Below are 21,723 nucleotides of genomic sequence, written 5' to 3'. Positions count from 1 at the left end.
TCATGGTCCCAGAACACATTTTTTGCACAATCAGGAAAACTCATTAATGCCTCTACTTTCTGAGGAGGCTGAAAGGAGCTGGACTGCGCACAACTCTACTCACATCATTCTACAGATGTGCAGTAGAGACCATCCCAACAAGCTGCATAGTACCGAAACCGCACTACAGTGGACAGGAAGGCTCGACAACAGTCATTCAAAACCACTTGCTGCGCGTGGTGGTGGTAGAATTGGTTGAAACAGGGCCGCGACGTGAACGTTTCTACCTTGCGAGCCAGTGCACTTGCTCTTTGCACTTCCACTGTCGATATGCCTGCCCTGCATGGGAAAGATCTAAAAAGATGGATGCTGTTCTGAATGCAAACTGCCGACTTATCACAGGTTGTTTAAAACCAACAAACACCAAGGGCCTATATATCCAGGCGGGTATCGCTCCCCCGATACAAGAAGAATGGTAGCTAGCAAGAAGGAATGACTCTGTCAAACATCAGATGAGAGGCACCCTCTACATGGTCATACACCTACACCCAGCCGTCTAAAGTCAAGGAAGAGCTTCATGAACAGTGTTGTTCCATTACAATCAACCCCATCTGAAGCCCGCATCGCCTTGTGGAAAGACTGGCTCGCCAGTCTCAAACGACCCCCAACAATGGAAATTCCACCGGGTGAAAGCTTTCTCCCAGGAGCTAATTGCAACTGGGCAACCTGGAAGTGCCTTAACAGACTTAGGACTGGAGTAGGTCGTTCGAAGGTGTCACTAAGCAAATGGGGATGTACAACCAGCCTGACAACTTGTGAATGTGGAACTGAGCCACAGACTATGTAACATCTCCTGCAATGCCCATCGCTAGAGGAACCTTGTACTGTTGCAGATCTTGCTGAATTCAACAACAAGGCAGAAAAATGTGTCCAGTTCTGGGTGGGCCATGTATAGACTGTCCATGGACACGATAAGAAGAATTGAAAACTGCTCAATGCATCACCAGCACCAGCCTACTCACCATCAAGGACATACTGTATCGACAGAAAAGGGCCAGTAACATGATGAAGGATTGCACCCACCCTGCTCATGGACTGTTTGTCCCACTCCCATCAGAAAGGACACAAGGTAGCATCCACACCGGGACTACCAATCTCAAAACCAGTTACTTTCCCCAAGCAGTAACACGGATTAATACCTGCACCTACTAACCCACCCCACCATACCCACAACCACCACTACTTTATCATTATAATAATGATAATAAATATCATTATTTGTCAGTTACCTTATGCATAGAAATTCCTGTGCTTAGCATCACTTTATGGACATACAATCGAACTATGTATATAACCTATCATAGTCATAGTCATACTTTATTGATCCCGGGAGAAATTGGTTTTCGTTACAGTTGCACCATAAGTAATTAAATAGTAATAAAACCATAAATAATTAAATAGTAATATGTAAATTATGCTAGGAAATAAATCCAGGACCAGCCTATTGGCTCAGGGTGTCTGATCCTCCAAGGGAGGAGTTTGATGGCCACAGGCAGGAATGACTTCCTATGACGCTCTGTGTTGCATCTCGGTGGTATGAGTCTCTGGCTGAATGCACTCCTGTGCCCAACCAGTACATTATGTAGTGGATGGGAGACATTGTCCAAGATGGCATGCAACTTGGACAGCATCCTCTTTTCAGACACAACAGTCAGAGACTCCAGGTCCATCCCCACAACATCGATGACCTTACGAATGAGTTTGTTGATTCTGTTGGTGTCTGCTACCCTCAGCCTGCTGCCCCGGCACACAACAGCAAACATGATAGCACTGGCCACCACAGACTCACAGAACATCCTCAGCATCGTCCGGCAGATGTTAAAGGACCTCAGTCTCCTCAGGAAATAGAGACAGCTCTGACCCTTCTTGTAGACTAGGTACTTATAACTTATTGTATTTGTTAATTATTACTGTGTTCTTTATTTCATGTGGGTTTTTTTTGTGCTGTAACAGATCCGGAGTAACGATAATTTTGTTCCCCTTTACACCTGTGTACCGGATATTAAAGAATCTTGAATCATCTATGTGAATTTTGTCAATTCCAAAGGTAGGATAAACAAAGCAGTATCAGTCACCCCTCCCAAGCAAAATTCCAGCATTATGAATCCCTAATAATACATTTTGTATCACTGGGCAGGCCACATCGTTCACAAGCCTGACACCACACTCGGGAAGCAGATACTCTGAGATAGAAACAGAAAATACTGTTGATACTCAGCAGGCCAGGCAGCACCCAGGCAAAGAGATCATTTTATTAGAATGAGGTTCTGATCTGTCAAAGGTAAGGGATTACCCGGTGGCAGAGGAAAGGATGTTCTCAAAACAGCCTTGAAGAAAAATGCAACACCCTGTGCAGAATCAGAATCAGGTCTATTATCAGTGACATAGGTCATGAAATTTTTTGCTTGAGACAGCAGTGTAGCACAAGACATCATAAAATTACTATGTTACAATAAATAAATAGTGCAAATGAGGAATAGTGAGGTAGTGTTCATGGATTTATCTGATGGTGGAGGGGAAGCCCCACTGATGCCTGGAAATATCTGGCTCACAAACACTCAAAGTGGAGGGCAAGCATTTGGGAAGACACAAGCATTACACTATCTCCCAAATCACCCATGTCCTTACACCTCCACCCATGTCCTTACACCTCCATGTCCATGCACCTCCTCTCCCGGCTGTGGCAGGATCCACTGGTCCTGGTCCTCACCAGAGAAAGGAAAGGGAATCGTGTAATCCTTGATTCCAAGGAGCTATCTTAACAGAAAGCTTGCAAGGTTTAACATTTGACATTGGGGTTAAAGAACCTGGCCCTTAACACACAGAAGACCAAGGAGATCATTGTGGACTTCAGGCATGCTAGGAGCCACACTCACGTCCCCACCTACATCAACGGAACTGTAGTGCAGAGTGTATCAAGCTTCAAATTCCTTGGTGTCCACATTTCAGAGGATTTCACCTGGCCCCTGAACTCCATCGTGATCAAAAAGGCGCAACAGCGCCCTTATTTCCTGTGGAGCATCAAGAAAGCTCACCTCTGTCCCAGGATACTGACGGACTTTTACCGCCGTACCATTGAGAGCATACTCACCAATTGCATCTCAGTGTGGTACGGCAATTGTCCCATATCGGACCACAAAGCACTCTAGTGGGTGGTGAAAACTGCCCAGCACGATTATCGGCACCCAATTGCCCACCATTGAGAACATCTACAATAAACACTGCCTGGGCAGGGCGAAAAGCATTATCAAGGATGCATGTCACCCTAAGCATGGACTTCTTACTCTCCTCCCATCTGGTAGGTGCTACAGGAGCCTCCGCTCCCGCACCAGCAGGCACAGGAAGAGCTTCTTCCCTGAGGCTGTGACCCTGCTGAATCTCACATCACAGCGCTAAGCAGTATTGCACCCATATTGTACTGTCTCAGTACTTTTATATTTGTGTGCTGTAGCACTTACTTTTCATTCATAATTATTTTGTAAATAATACTATTCTTTGCATTTCTGGTTAGATGCTTACTGCATTTCATTGGCTTTGTATCTGTACTCGGCACAATGACAGTAAAATTGAATCTAATCTAATCTAAAGAAATAAAGGATAGGGTACTTTGGGACCAGAAATTATTTGGGGTACTAGCTCATGGGGATAAAATAGCCCAAAACACTTGATTCACTTTCATAATTCAAAACATAATTTTCCTAAGATTCTAGGAACAGACAAACAAATACTTTGGAGAAAAAAAAGCAAGCTCATGTAGTATATAAAATCTATCAATATAAAATGATTTTATTTTGGAGAAGTCCAAATTGTGTACTTTAAACATTTTTTTATAAATAAATGAATCTGTAATATTGAAAAACATGAAAAACAAACAACTCTGGATAAATTGCCCCAAGAAGTAAGTATATTAAAAGCAGAAATTAAGAATAATATGTATAACTCAATGCATTGTAAACCAATGTTTTAGCTCAATATTTGACATTAATTTAAATTACATTTTGACAAAGCAAGTCAACAGAGAATGCTTTGATCTTAACCCAAGTACTAAATTATCTCTTCAAGACTTTGAGGTCAAAGAACAATGTTCAGCCTCAATTATGGAGCATGAGGCAAGATGAAAGGACCACATTACATCTGAAAAATCCATCAGAGGGACGACCAAATTAACTGACCAAAACCACTTCTTCCAACCGATCGACTAAAATGTGCTCAAGTAAACCACAAGTGTCTTTGATTTGTAAAGCAGTGACAGAGCTGTGATGCACTTCTGTCTCTGAAAATGCTAAATTTCACCCCACCCAGAAACATTGGAAAGTGAATGAAGTTTGCATTCTATACCAGAAAGTCTTAAACATAAGCAATTTAAAACAAAATATGAAAAATATTATATTTTTCAATTTTGTGAATGTACAGCTGCTCCTCAGTTTAACAAGTACAAGAATAACTTGTGTGTGTGTGTAAAATAATGAGGGTTTGTTTAAGAAAGAATAAACAAAAGACAACATTATCGTTGCAAAACGGATGCCCACTGAACTTTAGGATATACTCTAGATAATGCAGGCTGGTTACATGTCAAATTACCCTGTGGCAGAAGCAACAGGATTTTACAACCTTCAGCGGTGAAAATCTGCAATCACATTAATACAAGTCCTTTCCCTTTCATCAACCCTGACCATCCACAAACTCTGGGAAAGGTGGCAGATCTTGTGGCCCTTCCTGTAATTATGGGTTTAAGTACAGTGAATCACTATGAAGTTGCTTGTCTGACAGGTACCTTCAACATAATTGCAAAGCTATTTTGTTGTTCCAGGATTCTCCCTCTTTCCCCAAACAGGTAGGTTAAGCCACTGGCAATGCTGAACACAGGCACACACCTAAAAGGCATAAAGCCACAAGAATTCCCACAGCCAAAGCTAAAAACATTAACAGCCTTTGGCACTCAACCAATGTCAAATCCAGTTAGTAAAAAAGTCAGATTAACGACCCAAGTTTAAACCATTAAAAAAAGATTGAAAATCGTTAACTGGTTTTCAAAATGCTTGCTCTTTGACTTCCCAGCATCACCAACCCTTTGTCAATTTCTAGTAACACAACTAGCACTTAAAAGAAAGTATGACTATTGTAAAGAAAACCACAAGGTACATTTTTAAAGAGATGATGATTACCAGATGTCAAAGGAGTTTTCATATTGCAGCTGTGACTACATAATTACCTGTTTGCGTTATTGCAAACCACAGTTTAGATATAATAGTATAGCTAACAATGCTGTGAAAGGCATTTGGTCCGCAACCACACTTTCCAAATATTCTTTCAATCATAGGTCCAACCCTGGGAACATTACAAGCTGAGACATAGGTCAATAAGAAACATTGGTGAACACAATAGCCATTGCCTCAAACAGCGCTGTTGACAGACACAAGCACAAAGGCAGTGAATAGAGTCCCCCTCAGTTCTCACACACAGCGAAGAATGAGTCAGTGTATTGCTGCTTTGGTGCTCTGTTTGTACAGTGTATACAGCTTTTGTCTGCAGCCACTGTTCTCTACTGAATGAGGACTAAACAGTCTAGGAAGTGCACTCATAGAAAAGCCTTTTACTCCCACCTCCAGCCAGGACAACGTTCAGTGCGTGTGATAGGCCAGCAAAGAAGTCTAAAGTCATCTCCTGAAGTATAAAACCACATTTACTTACTTGAATTAGCAACATGCATTAATTTGAATCCTTCAGTTCAATTGGAGATTATAACCCTTTCTTTCCTCCTTATTCGAACGTTAGACAAGAACGTGCAGTATTCAAAAGTAGAATGCAGTCCTTATTTTAAGAATGTTGACGTCAGGAAAATTTTACAATGTATTAAATAGCAAAGTCTCTAAAAGTGATTTATACTAATTAATCAAACAATATTAAAAAGAAAATAATAGTAAATTATGGTAGGAAAAGTTCAGGGTTGCCTGTGGAAAAACAAAATCCCACAAGCATTTTCACGGAAATGTTCAATTCTGTGACATGGGTCATCAGGGGAGCAGAGGCTAGATTGCCAGTAAATACTAGTAATGGTGATTAGCACCGTTCTCAGCAGACCCAGAGGAGAGGCACCAGAATCAAATACAACAGAACCAATCTCGAACAGCAAAACTACTTGGTGCAGAAAAGAGCCGTCAATTAAGTGATTTTAACTGTTTAAAAAGAAGTTCCAAAGCACTTGGTAGGGATTTACCAGGGACAGAAGAGGAGTGAGGGGTGCGTGGAGAAGACCAGGAGCTAAAAGTGTCCAGATACGGAATTCTGGAGTACAAGGCCTATGTGACTAAGTGAAGAATAAATGAAATATTTTAGAAGCTGGTTAGAGCATCAGAGAATTTAGAGTGTAATTTCTGGGGTTAGAGACGATTTAAAGCTAGATGGTTTTTGGATCATAAAGAGATCAAGGAACATAGGAAAAAATTTAAACATGAGAAATTCTGGAGATGCAGGACATCAAACACAAAATCCTGGAGAAACTCAGCAGGTCAGGCAGCATCTATAGAAATGAATGAACAGTCAAGGTTTTGGGCCAAGATCCTTCTTCTGGACTGGAAAGGAAGGTGGGAGGGGGTGGGGTAGATGACAGAAATAAAATATACCCACTTAACACCTTGAATCTGTTATGACTTTTAACAAGTTCATGGCTGACAAGCATCTACCATTCAAACTACGTACATTTTTTAACTTCAGTAGTGACTGGCATAATTTTTAGACTAGGAACCTGAATCTTATGCTCACCAGCCAACATAGATTACTTCTTTCTCCCAATTCCATCAGTCCTCTTTATATATTCTTTAAACAATCAATAAACCTTAACCTTCCATTCAAAAAAAGACAATAATACATGTGAGATTGTCTTTATAGTCATAGTCATACTTTATTGATCCCGGGGGAAATTGGTTTTTGTTACAGTTGCACCATAAATAATAATTAGTAATAGAACCATAAATAGTTAAATAGTAATATGTAAATTATGAAATAAGTCCAGGACCAGCCTATTGGCTCAGGGTGCCTGACCTTCCAAGGGAGGAGTTGTAAAGTTTGATGGCCACAGGCAGGAATGACTTCCTATGACACTCTGTGCTGCATCTCAGTGGAATGAGTCTCTGGCTGAATGTATTCCTGTGCCCAACCAGTACATTATGTAGTGGATGGGAGACATTGTCCAAGATGGCATGCAACTTGGACAGCATCCTCCTTTCAGACACCACCGTGAGAGAGTCCAGTTCCATCCCCACAACATCACTGGCCTTACGAATGAGTTTGTTGATTCTGTTGGTGTCTGCTACCCTCAGCCTGCTGCCCCAGCACACAACAGCAAACATGATAGCACTGGCCACCACAGAGCTAAAGCTGAACATGAGAAATCTGAAGGTTTTGGGCAGCCAGGTGAGTGATGATGAATTAGAAGGGTTTGGCATTTGTTATGATACAGCCAAGAGAGTTTTGTTATGTAATATGGAGGAAACTATTGTAAGGAACTTGAAAATATTTGATTCTGGATTTTGCCTTTTTGATTTAAACATCCTAATTCTGAAATCTAGACAATTAATTCACACAATTGCTTATTTTTATAACATTTTTCACCTAGTTTATTTGCCACTTGGGAGCTGAAATTTTTAATATTCAGCAGGTGTTTCAATTTTATAATGTAATTCTCTGTTAAAGACCTCATAGTGGAAAGACATATGCAAATACATTAAATCTTATTTAGGTTAGTGGGCACATGGCCAAGTGGTTAAGGCATTGGACTAGCGTCCTGAAGGTCCTGAGTTCAAGCCTCAGCCGAGGGAACATGTTGTGTCCTTGAGCAAGGCACTTAATCACACATTGCTCTGCAACGACACTGGTGCCAAGCTGTATGGGTCCTAATGCCCTTCCCTTGGACAACATTGGTGTCAAGGAGAGGGGAGACTTGCAGCATGGGCAACTGCTGGTCTTCCATACAACCTTGCCCAGGCCTGCGCCCTGGAGAGTGAAGACTTTCCAGGCGCAGATCCATGGTCTGGCAAGACTAAAGGAGGCCTATATTTAGGTTACAGGACGTGCTATTGCTCATCATTTCCAAGAAAGACAATGATACACGTGAAATTGTCTTTAAACCTGAACATGAGAACTTTGGAGTTGTTTTGGTGTAGCCAGGTGAGAGAATAATGCCAATCAACTTATAAAAACAAACTGCTGTGGTTTGCAGCTTCTATAAATTAATTGCAGAAATTGCAGAGTTGTGAACATAGATAGAGATAGATATGTTCTTCATTAGCCAGGGCACCAAAGGGTATGGGGAGAAGGCAGGGGAGTGGGGATGACTGGAAGAATTGGATCAGCCCATGACTGAATGGCGGAGCAGACTCAATGGGCCAAATGGCCTACTTCTGCTCCTATATCTTATGGTCTTATGGTGAGCACAGTGCAGTCCAGCATGCAAACCACAGAGTCATAGAAAAATACAGCACAGAAACAGCCCATCTAGCCTGTGCTGAGCCATTCAAACTGCCTACTCCCATTGACCTGCACCAGGACCATAGCCCACCATATTCTTACCATCCATGTAGCTATCTCAACTCCTCTTAAATGCTGAAATCAAACTCACATGCACCATTTACACTGGCAGCTTGTTCCACATTCTCATGACCCTCTGAGTGAAAAAGTTTCCCCTCATGTTCCTCGATAACTTTTCACCTTTCACCCATAACCCATGACTTCAAGTTGTAGTCCCATACAACCTTAGTGGAAAAAGCCTGTCTATACCCCTCATAATTTTGTATACCTCTATCAAATCTCCTCTCAATCTTCCAAGGAATGAAGTCCCAACCCATTCAATCTTTCCTTATAAATCAGGTCTTCCAGACCCGGCAACACTCTTGTAAATTTTCTCTGTACTCTTTCAACCTTACTTACACCTTTCCAGTAGGTCGGTGACCAAAACTGCACACAATGGTCCAAATTAGGCCTCACCAACATCTTACAAAAATAAGTAAATAAACCAGTGTGCCCCCCCCCCACCCCCCAAATGACTCCATCTACAGTCCCATTACATTAGGAAAGCAGCTAACATAATCAAGGACCTCTGCCATCCTGGTCATTCTCTCTCCCACTGGGCAGGTGATACAAAAGCTTAAACGCAAGATTCACCAGACTCATGGACAGATCTTATCCCACTGTTATCAGACTCCTGTACCTATATCTCATACACTACAAGACGAAATCTTGATTTCCCAATCTATCTTATCACAGTCCTTGCACTTTGTCTGTTGCGATGCATCTTCTCTGCACTGTAACTGTAACATTATATTCCGTGTTAGTTTCCTCATTCAATCTCAATGGAATTACCTGTGGCAAGATCACTCTTAGACTGCACACAAAATAAAACTGTATCTCAGTATTTGTGACAATAATAAACGAATGTAACACTACACACCATCAAGACTACTCCAACAGCTTTGCCCCAACACAGTGGGTGTTCTATCAACCAGAAGATAGTTCAAGCAGTGGTTCACCACTACCCACCCACCCAAAAGTTATTAGGGATGAGTAATAAATTATGGCTTACCAGCCACATCCACATCTTACAAATGAATTTTAAAAAAACACAGGGCACTGATCTCATTATTTGTGACTCCTAAAGTTATGAGGATTCATGCAAAAATTCCATAGAATTCTATTCCATGAGTAGTGCACACATTTTAAGATAAATATTTCTCCAACTAGGTTACAATAATGATGATGAACATGAAGCTGTAAAACTTAAGCGAAATGGCCACGAGACGGAAAATCCTGCTTTCATGACAGATGCACTTCAATCCGGAAAAGTGTGAAGTGATAATCTTTAAAACGTCAAATAGAGGGATCTTGGTGTCCATGTCAACTGATCCCTCAAAGTTGCTGTTCAAGTTGTTCAGGCGGTTAAGAATGTGTATGGTGTGTTGGCCTTCATTAGTTGGGGGATTGAGTTCAAGAGCCGCGAGGTAATGTTGCAGCTCTATAAAACTCTGGTTAGACCACACTTGGAATATTGTGTTTAGTTCTGATCGTCTCATTATAGGAGGGATGTGAGGAGATTTACCAAGACCCTGCCTGGATCAGAGAGCGTGTTTTATGAGGAAAAGTTGACAGGTCTAGGACTTTCCTCTTTGGAGTGAAGGAGGATGAGAGGTGACTTGATAGAGGTGCATAAAATGATGAGAGGCATAGATAGGGTGGACAGCCAGTGCCTTTTCCCCATGACATAAGTAGCTAACACAAAAGAAAATAATTTTAAGGTGACTGGAAGAAAATAGATTTCAAAATATAGAAACAAAACATAGCAATAATACAGATAATATGAGATGTATTGTTACATTTAAAAAAAGAGTAATTGCAAAACCAAATAGTGGAAATTACCAAAACTCCCATACATGTAGAACTGATCACGGATAATATAAAGCAAAAAAAAGGAAAAAGACAAAAAAAAGAAAAAAAAACCCATCCCAAAGAAAGAAAAACAACTAAACAACTAAACTAAACTTTGGGAAAAAATCTTAGACTTAAATCTTTCTCAGAAAGGTGTAATAGCAATTGTATATAATATAATTATGAATTTATGTCCTGATGCCTCTAATAAAATTAAAGCTGACTGGGAAAGAGAACTTGAGATTAATATACCGACTGAAAAATGGGAAAAAATTCTTCAGTTGGTGAATTCATCCTCTGTATGTGCTAAGCATAGGTTGATACAGTTTAAAGTAGTTCACAGGGCTCATATGTCCAAAGATAAACTATCTCGTTATTACTCTTATATTAATCCAATATGTGACAGATGCCAGTCTGAGATTGCTTCTTTAACTCACATGTTTTGGTCATGTCCCTTGTTGGAGAAATATTGGAAAGATATTTTTAATAGAGGGTGTATCAGAGGTAGTTTTTTTTAAATGATAGATGCTGGAGTGGTGATGGAGGCAGATACATTGGGGGCATTAAAAAACCCTCCTAGATAGGTACATGGATGAAAGAAAAATGAGGAGCTATTTGACAGGGAAGCATTAGATTCATCTTAGAGTGAATTAAAAGTTCAGCACAACATTGTGGGCTGAGACACCTGTAGTGTGCCATACAATTCTGTTTTATTTTCTGTGTTTTCTAGTTTGTCATTTTCATATGGTAGTAAGCATACAAGGGATTAAGTAAGTGTATCAGTTAAAATGAATTTAATGATGCTTAGTTGTCTGCCTTGGCAAATTTGAAAGGAAAAAGTGTGGGCAGGGGTATGTGCAACAAGACAACAGGAGCAGAATGATCTGGTCCAACACTCTGGATCTGGTCAGTGCATGGATTATTCTGCAGTTCATTAAATAAATGTATTTTCTGCAGTTTCTTAAGTACTAACTCCAATATTAAAAGAAATATATTTTCTTAAGAGATGCATTTAAGTTGGTGAAAAAAAACTTCAAAGTAGGAGATTGGTCAGAACATCAGTGGAGCAGCTAGTCTGAAGCTGACACAAAGTAAAGATGATCATCACAGGTAAAACTGCAAATGTTTATAACAATGCTTTACACTGGTATGTGTGAAACTCACCTTGGGAATGAAATGGCTGAAGTCTACAGTCTGATTCTGCTGGAGACAGGGGGAGAATCAGTAGCACGTAGAGGGAATTTGCAGTAGAGCTGAAGATTGGGCTTAAGGATAACTTGGAAGAAATTTGGTTCATCCAAATCTGACAACCACTTTGACATTCTTGAGCCAATGGAGGGATTAAAAGGGAGACAGGCAACTTGATGTTGCCAGCATACGTGCAGCATTATATTTAGACAATTCATACAGTATATAAAAACAGTCAAGAAGTCATAGCTTGATGCACCCTGTCTGTCACTGAACATAGAAAAGTTAAATGAATTGAAGATAGCACCACTGGGAGGGACAATGAGAAAAGATACAGGCGGCTGGCCTGCTTAGCCTTATTGAGACGTATGATGTAAACCAATACACCACAGTGATAATCTGCCTGGTTAGGGCTCATTCAGGACTGACATTTAGCCAAAACTGGAATGGAGAAATTGAAATAAGGGATAGTACAAGATAAATCCTATACATTGCTGAACAGTGTAATACTCCAGTGTAGTTTTTGTGATGTTCCAGAATACAACAAATAAAGTTAGCAAAGGAAAAACATGGTGATGGAACACCTTATATGATATTGGAAAGAGCGAGTACAACTTCTACTACCTGCATGTTTTCTTGAGAGGACATACAGCATATCTCCTAAAGTACACCCAAACAATACAGTTTAATGTCATTGTAATTATTTTATACAATAAACTCCATCCATATTTACACATTGATTTACCAGAAGTTAAATAATGTCTGTTATATACTAACACAAAGTTATAGAATACAGAACTAAAACAAACCTTTAGGCCTATGATGTCCATGTCAACCATCAAGTACCTAACTATACTAATCTCATTTACCAGTACAATGTCTCATGCTAAATCTTGTCACACAAATTCCAAATAATAATTGAATCCTGATACTGCTGTTGGGCTATGCTGATGCACTGTTTTAATCATAGACTTTTTTTATTCTTAATTTTCCAACTAAACAGAATGCAAATAAGAGAGCCAGAAATGCAGTTGTCTTTGTTTTATTTAGTGTCCAACCTGAAGGCTGAAAGTTTGTGTCTAATTATTAGCATCATATTAACACTATGTTTGAGAGAACCAAGAACTGAGCAATTGTAGTCTATGATTCCTATGTAAAGAACATGAAAAACTTTTGCCAACTGCAGATGTGAAGCCATTCAATTCCAATTAAGAAAAAACATACATTTACTTAAACTTTATTACCTTTTAGTTACATTTTCTCATCTTATACAAATAAAGGAAAATATGCATTGATGTAGGCCTAAGTAGTGTCTTTCACCAACAATAAACATAACAACAAAGGGCATGTTATGTTGGCACCAGAATGTGTGACAACACTTGCAGGCTGCCCCAAATATATCCTTATTATATGTGGTTCTTATATGTGCATAGTGCTACAGCATTTTAGATACATTGAGGATACAGAAGGACTTAGACAGATTAGGAGCATGGGCAAAGAAATGGCAGCTGGAATATAGTGTAGAGAAGTGTATGGTCATGCACTTTGGTAGAAGAAATGAAAGGGTTGACTGTTTTCTAAATGGAGAGAAAATACAAAATACTGAGATGCAAAGGGACTTGGGAGTCCTTGTGCAGGATCCCTCAAGGTTAATTTGCAGGTTGAGTCTGTTCATTTCAAGAGGACTAGGATACAAATGCAAGGATGTAATGTTGTGACTTTATAAAACACTGATGAGGCCTCACTTGGAGTTTTGGACTTCTGACCTTAGTAAGGATGTGCTGAAATTGGAGAGGGTTCAAGGGAGGTTCAGTAAAATGATTCCAGGATTGAATGGCTTGTTATAAGAAGAGTGTTTGATGGTTTTTGGCCCTATATTCGCAGGAATTCAGAAAAATACGGGATACCTCATTGAAACCTATTGAATGGTGAAACGCCTTGATTGAATGGATGCAGCGAGGTACATGTGGAGGGTAAGTGTAAGACCAGTGGACACAGCCTCAGGATAGAGGAGCATCCTTTTAGAACCGGAATAAGGAGGAAGTTCTTTAGCCAGAGAGTATTGAATCTGTGGAATTCTTTGCCACAGGCAGCCTTGGAGGCCAAGTCTTTATGTATATATAAGGAGGGGAAAATTGGATCAGTCATGACGAAACAGCGGAGCAGACAAATGGCTGAATTCTGCCCCTATATCTTTTGGTTTTATGGTCTATGGTTGTTAATACAAATGATGCATTTTGATATACATATGGTATAATAGATAACTGAATCTGAATTTTTTAATATTTTTCTCTAATAGAAGATAATTTAGAATTTATAGTCACACATAACACATCACACTCACTTCTTGGTTGGCACTGAACTACTTACTCTCCATCTACTGTTGGTCTTCTGCATACACAGTGAAACTTGCCACCGAAGTCAATGTAAAGATCATCACCCACTACGTGGAAGATATTACCAAGGACGACTTTATCTTTGGCAGGGCCCATCTGCATCAGAGGGGAGTGCCTCAATAATGAGGCAAATGACTTTACATTCTGTGCAGACACCTAAAAGGCATGAAAAAGACAGTTTTAAAAGCGTATTCATTTCAGATCATTCTACCCTAATGCAACCCGTTCACTCACATCAAACTTGACAACGCTTTATCTAATCAAGTAATTTTAACAATTTATTTTCAGAAAATCCAACATTTACATCTATGATCCAAACAGGGTACATAATTCTGGGTGTCAGCAATAAAACTACTTATTAGCATACAATAACACATTGTTATGTTTGCCACATGAATAATTACAGAAAAATTCCAAGTTTGTAACAGACAGAAATATCTAGTACCTGGAAGAATTATTGGTTTTCTTCAATGATGTATAAGGAAGAATAGAAGGTACTTGCAGATCATTGCATAAAACCTATGACTATAAAACAATTAACACGGAAAAGACGTTTTATTTGTAATAGCAAAACGTGAAAAGTCTTCAAGACAAAATCTGATGTAAGGAATCAGGAGCACTTTCTCAACTAATTGTATACACACTGATGACAAATTAACTTGGAAAATATTGCATTAAAAATTCTTGGCAAACTTTTAGTTTAGAAAGACCATTGCTTTAGCATCAGCTAATAGGCATCATTTAATATCTGCAACTTCTGCATAACTAATTTAAGTACACATTTCAATTGTCCTGCATTATTTGAGACTTATAGTATGAAGTGTATCCGACAACAATGGAATTGAACTTAATTGTAGTCCTCGATGTTCAAGTACACTTTCAGACTCTGCATGGCATAGATAACCCATATATGAGTTTCCATTCTTCTCTAATAAGGAGGTTGTAGCAAAATTCATAAGTTGATTAGAAGCAATGTCCAAGCCCTTTCTATATTAAAAAAAGATCAGATTTCACTACTCTGGGATTATTCTGAAAAAGGAGACAACCATTGTTCCCTCTAAGCTGTGTGGGCACGTAGTTGCACAGTAACTGAAATGCTCCCGTGCACGTAGCCTAAGTTTCTGCACGGCAGGAATTTTCTCCTACATAATGTTTTACCAAAGTACCATTCAGTTTTCAGGCTTCCAAAACCTTCCTGCTCAGAGTAACGGTTGGTCTGTGCAGCTGTGAAAAAATATACAGGGAATGTTGGATGGGATTGAATAAGGTTCAGGCACTCATTTCAATGATGCTTTGTCTGTAGCTAGGAATCAGGTTGGGAACTGAAATACTATCTCATCAGAACAAAACTAGTAATTTAACAGCTGCTTAATGAATTTTCCATATTCTTCTATAAACCTACACTACTGGAAGTGGCATAGAAATGAAAAAAAAAATAGAGACAGGTGCTGAAATTCTAAATAGGGCTTAACAAGAGTTCTGAGAGTCAACATTTTTATTATGTTTAAGAAACTTCAATATTTTCTAGCTTTTACAGTTGCTTTGAGAAAAACCTCACACAATGGTATATGGAGGAATTTAAGGTGGGGGGTTATATGGGAGGCAGGGTTTGAGGGTCGGCACAATAATGTGGGCCGAAGGGCCTGTACTGTGCTGTACTATTCTATGTTCTAATGTGTCCTCAAATCTAGAAGCAGATTAATTATTGCAGATTCTGCTTCTTTTCCTTAAAATATTATATATAGAATACAATCTTTCTTTATTGTAAAAAAAGACTGTTCATAAGTTTCAAAAGGTGGTTCAAAATAAGCCAAAAATGTATTAATTTTAGTAAGCGTGTTTCCATATGAAGTCAAGTACATTCAATGCATCTACTCTTTTTTGCCCCAATTTCTAGTTTTTCCCCATATTTTTACGTTCTAGTTGAGGACGAGATTCAAACCTAGAGGCAATTTAAATGGTTTAGCATGGACTAGATGGGCTAAAGGGCCTGTTTATGTGCTGTACTTTTCTATGACTCTATGACTAGAATATAAAAGCAAGGAAGTAATGCTGAGCCTTTATAAGGCATTGTTTATACCAAAGCACTTGGAGTATTGTGAGCAGTTTTGGGCCCCTTATATAAGAAAGGCTGTGCTGGTATCCGAGATGGTCCGGAGGAGATTCACAAGAACAGCCCCAGGAATGGACAGGTTAACATATGAGGAGCTCTGGGCCTGGACTCACTGGAGTATAGAAGAATGAGGGTAAAATGTCATTGAAACCTATTGAAATGAAGGGTCTAGATAGAATGGACATTGAGAGGATGTTTACAATAATGTCTCAGAACAGAGGGACGTCTCTTTAGAACAGGAGTGAGGATGAATTCCTTTAGCCAGCGGGTGGTGAATCTGTGGAATTCATTGCCATAGACAGCAGTGGAGACTGAACTGGAAATATTTAAGGAAGAGGTTGATAAGTTCTTGCTTAGTAAGGGCTTCAAAGGTTGTAGGGAGAAGGCATGAGACTGGGGTTGAGAGGATTAATTCTTGGAACTTTAGATCCACTGAAGTCAAGCATACTTTCCATTTTCGATGCTTTATTAAATTTGAAGATTTGACATATCTGAATAAAGACTATATTATGATGGTAATGAGTTGCATTGTGACTTTTAAAATGTACCAAGCCACTACACTCTGGGCTTGCTTGGTTATTTTATGTTCAAGTTATTTAGTATCAAGATGCATGATCAGATTCACGACAGAACCTCTTCAAAGAAAATTGTGCAAATTAAACAGTGACTAAAAGCTGAAATGACAATCACTCTGTGTTATGTTTTGTAAGCTCCAAGACATGAAAATTAATTGAAAGGAAAACAAGATTGTGAGTCTAACTTCATATCATAGTATCCGCCATTTACTTACTTTTACATATCACCTATGATGAATTTATTTAAACAATGAATGGTTAATCAAAAACATATTTACAATATTACTCAAATAATACTGAAATATTAAATACACAACACTCCTCCCTGCTTAGCTATAAACCCCAACTCAATATAGAATGCATCTCAACTTAATACACCACACATGTAGTATACGATAAAATACAATTACTATCTGGACATCCACAGCAAAGTAAATTTTAAATTGCCCCATTCGGTCTAAAGGTTAAACTGCTGTGTAGAATGTCTTACACTTGTGGAATAGCGTCTTTCCTGAGGGGTATGTGGGATGGGGGAGGATCACCCTGCTAGGCAGGAGAGACTTGTGGCTTTGAAACAATCACAGACTCTGAGGCCTTCTCCATGTTTTTGTAGGCGTTGAGTCTGGAACTGCAGGAAGTTGTTCTGACAGCTCCAGACACCTTTCTTCTGGACGTGTTGGTACCCCGAATAGTGCATAGCAAGCTTCACTGGATGAGATGGATCATAATGTGTGAGTACAGTGCCTGAGATCACTATTTCCTTTATCTTTTGAAAAGCCACTTCACACCACTTTGTCCACTGCCATTTCTTCCTGATCTGTAGCAAAGCATTCAAGATGAAGAACATAGTAGCCAAGTTTCGCAGGAACTTGTTACAGTAATTGACAAAACCTAAAACGCACCATAACTGTGATACGTCCTTTGGCCTTGGGCCATCCACCACTGCTTGAATTTTCGCAGCACACTTGTGTAATCCTTGTGTGTCAATGGTAAGACCACAGTAAGTGATAGTTGCTTTACAGAATTCATACTTGTTGAATCGTTCTCTGAGCCCAGAATCTTCTAATCTTTTTAACATTGCCTTGAGATTTTGGAGATATTCCTTGTCATCATTACCAGTAACAATGATGTCACTCTCTCACTCATTGTCAATAAAACCAAAGAACTGATTCTACACTTCAGGAGAAGGAAACCAGAGGTCCATTTGCCAGTACTTAACGGAGGATCAGAGGTGGAGAGTGTCAGTAACTTTAAATTCATGGGTGTCACTACCTCAGAGGACCTGTTCTGGACCTATCATATAAATATAATTGCAAAGAAAACACGACAGCACCTCTACTTCCTCAGGAATTTGTGGATGTTCGGCATGTCATCAAAAACTTTGCCAAACTTCTATAGATGTGTGGGGAAAGCGTGCTAACTGGCTGCATTGAGCGGAAAATCCTACAAAAGGTAGTGGATTCAGCCCAGCACATCACGGGTAAAACCCTCCCAAACACTGAACACATCTAAATGAAACATTGCCATAGAAAAGCAGCATCCACCATCAAAGATCCTCACCACCCAAGCTATGCTCTTTTCTTGCTGATACCATCAGCTAGAAAGTACAAGAGCCTCAGGACTTACACCACCAGGTTCAAGAACAGGCTCTTGAACAAAAGGGGATAACTACATTCTTTCTGTTTCTGGTGTTCCTACAAGCGATGGACTCACTTTAAGGACTCTTTATCTTGTTATGTCATGCTTTTTCCTTTCATGTTTTCATACCCATTAGTTATTGCTATTTATTTATATTTGCATTTGCGCAGTCTGTTGTTCATTCATTCTGTTTACAATTACTATTCTATAGATTTGCTAACTATGCCCGCAGGAAGAAGAATCTCAGAGTTGTATGTGGTGGCATGTATGTAGTGTGAATGAATCGTACTTTGAACTTCGATACAGGTAACACTGAGTGCCTGGGCAGTCTTGCAGCACCTGGTCCATAGTTTTCTGCCAGAGTATTAATGACAGATGCTACTCCAAAAAATAAGTGTATTATACTGATTAGATTATTAGATTATGAGGACACGTAGTCCTCTTTATTGTCATTTAGTAGTGCATGCATTAAGAAATGATACAATGTTCCTCTGATGTGATATCACAGAAACACAGGACAGACCAAGACTGAAAAACTAACAAAAGCCACATAATTATAACATATAGTTACAACAGTGCAACGATACCATAACTTGATGAAGAACATACCGTGAGCACAGTAAAAAAGTTCAAAGTCTCTCGAAAGTCCCACATCTCACGCAGACGGGAGGAGGAAGAAAACTCTCCCCGCCATGCCTGACCACAGTCCGACTCTGAGTCATCCGAAAACTTTGAGCTCCGATCAGCCCTCCGACACCGAGTACCGTGCACCTTCTATGCCGAATGCTTCGATCCCAGCCTCAGTCGCCAGCAGTAGGCAAAGCCGGGGATTTTGGGGCCTTCCCTCCAGATTTGATAAAGCCCTTTGTGAGTGCTTATGGTGAGAAACACTTTGGACTCTTCTTCCATCTCTATCTATGGGTAGGCCTCAGCTAAGTCCACTTTGCTGAAGTGTTTTCCTCCAGGTAGGTTTGCAAAGATATCCTCTATCCTGGGCAGAGGATATTTACTTTCAGTACTGGATTGATGGTGACCTTAAAATCATCACAGATCCTGACAGACCCATTCTTCTCAGCTACTGAGCCCACTGGCTTTGCCCGTGGGTTCCACTTAACCTTGGAAAGAATTCCTTCAGCCTCCATGTGATCTAGTTCACTGGCTACTTTATCATGGATGGTATAAGGCATCAGACAGGTTTTGCCAGACGTGGGTGTGACACTTTCATTTAACACTATTTGACCCTTGATATGTTTGAATATTCCAGGGCCATCCTTGAACACTGTTGTGGCATCATCCAGTATCTTTCTTAATTCACTTTCAGCTGACTCTCTTGCAGGAGATGTGGCATGCTGGTGGATGGATCATCAATTAAGTTGTAGTTGTCTGGCCCTCCCTTTTTTCCCACATACAAGCTTAATGTGGCCTGATGGTTGTTGAATTTCACTGTTACAAATGTTATTCCCACAGGAGTTATCTTTTCTCCAGTATAAGTTCTTAGTTGGATATCTGCAAGCTCCAGTTCAGTATCTTTGAAATGTCATTCAAACTCATTTTGTGGATTGACTGAAACAGCCGAGCCTGTGTCCAATTCCACGTTAATTAATTTGCAATTCACTTCTGCTACAAGTCACGTTGCTTGTCCTGACGAAGGGTCTCGGCCTGAAACGTCGACTGCACCTCTTCCTACAGATGCTGCCTGGCCTGCTGCGTTCACCAGCAACTTTGATGTATGTTGCTTGCCTATTGTTATTTTTTACATTGTAAATCTCAAGGCCACCCAGTCCTGCCCCACTCTCATTATTATCAGATTTTTCATTAACAACATGCAGATTGGTGCTCTTTTTGAAACTGCATTTGACCTTTTATCTTTATCTCTTCACTATCCAGTCCATTTGTTTTGTCTGCCCAATGTACTCTTTGCACGTGTCCTACTCTGCATTTTCTGCAAGTTTCACTTTGAAACCTACATCGGTCTAGTGTATGTAAGCTCCCGGCACAACGGTGTCACAATTAACCAAGCAGGTTTCTGTTTAGACGTTGCAATTTCAATCCTGCTCACTTTCATTCCTGACTGCAACTCCATTAAGTCTCTGTCTGTTGTTTCCATTGATGCAGCAATTTCAACTGTTCTTCTAAATGTGAGTTGTGCTTCAGTTAGGAGCATTTTTGAATGCTTTCTTGTAAGATTCCACAAACTAAACCATCTCTCAGTGCATCATTAAGCCTGTTACTGAATTGACAATGGTCAATTTCTTCAATTCAGCCATATACACTGAAATGTACTCCCGTTCCTTTTGATTCTGCATATGAAACCTAAAGCATTCTGCATTTAAAATGTTCTTGTATTACTTTCACAATATCAGCAAAACTCATTTCAGCTGGTTTGGCATGAGCAGTTAGTCTTCTAAGCAAACTGTATGCCTTTAAATTTAATGCACTCAGCAAAATTAGTACTTGTTTTTTATTGGCTATTCCATTTGCTTTAAAACACTGCTCAATCTGCTCAGCGTACACAATCCAGTTATCTCTTGTGCAATCAAACATGTCAGTCATTCTGAAGTAGCCAGCCATTTCTGCTCTTTTTTTAATGAATATTTTCACCCAATATTCACTGCTTATAAACTCATGAACTATTCTGTTTTCTGCCTTTATTTTTTAACTCGATCGTCTCGGCTTCCTTTTCTGAAGAAATATGCTACACTGCGTTTTTTTTGCCTGACCGCTTCACTGAATTTTTTAAAACTCCAACGGTCATCTCAGGTTCATTTTAAAAGTATCTCACTGCCACTGTTATAGCTTGTAAACTCCAAAACTAATCAAAATACAAATATGGGAGAACCAGGGATAACTCATGTACCTCGTTTTTACTTTAAGCAAGGCATGCAGGTATTACATGGTAGCGTCATGACGTACATCACTTAAGTACTTTTACATATTTTATTTACTTATTTATTGGCATACAGCATGGAGTAGGTCCTTCCGGCCCTTCAAGCTGCATTACCCAGTAATCCCCCAATTTAATCCTGGCCTAATCACAGGACAATTTATAATGACCAATTAACGTACCAACCAGTTCATCTTTGGAATGTAGGAGGAAACAGGAGCACCTAGAGGAAACCCACGTGGTAATGGGAAGAACTTATAAATGCCCTACAGGCCATGACGGAAATTGAACTCAGGCTGCTGATACTGTTAAGCGTTGAGGTAACAACTACACTACCTTGCTGCCCATAATGAATTATTTAAACAAAAGAATACTTACTCAGCGATATATTTACAATATTACTCAAATATGACCAAAATATTAAATACATAACACCACTCTCAACACTAGTATGTCTCTCAGGCTCCTCAAGTG

General features: G+C 39.6%; 1 protein-coding gene across 1 annotated transcript in view; it reads right to left on the bottom strand.

Annotated features, from left to right (window-relative positions):
• The window catches only part of tpd52 (tumor protein D52), a 199,163-nt gene that overhangs the window by 63,737 nt on the left and 113,703 nt on the right, over positions 1-21,723 (bottom strand). Inside the window, exon 6 of the mRNA XM_072253138.1 lies at positions 14,014-14,195. Within this exon, the coding sequence (XP_072109239.1) occupies positions 14,014-14,195 (182 nt within the window). The remainder of the gene's footprint in view (positions 1-14,013; positions 14,196-21,723) is intronic.

This window comes from Mobula birostris, chromosome 1 (assembly GCF_030028105.1).
Source record: "Mobula birostris isolate sMobBir1 chromosome 1, sMobBir1.hap1, whole genome shotgun sequence".
Classification (NCBI taxonomy): Eukaryota; Metazoa; Chordata; class Chondrichthyes; order Myliobatiformes; family Myliobatidae; genus Mobula; species Mobula birostris.
The sequence above is the reverse complement of the archived record's forward strand: the minus strand, read 5'-3'. Positions and strand labels throughout refer to the sequence as shown.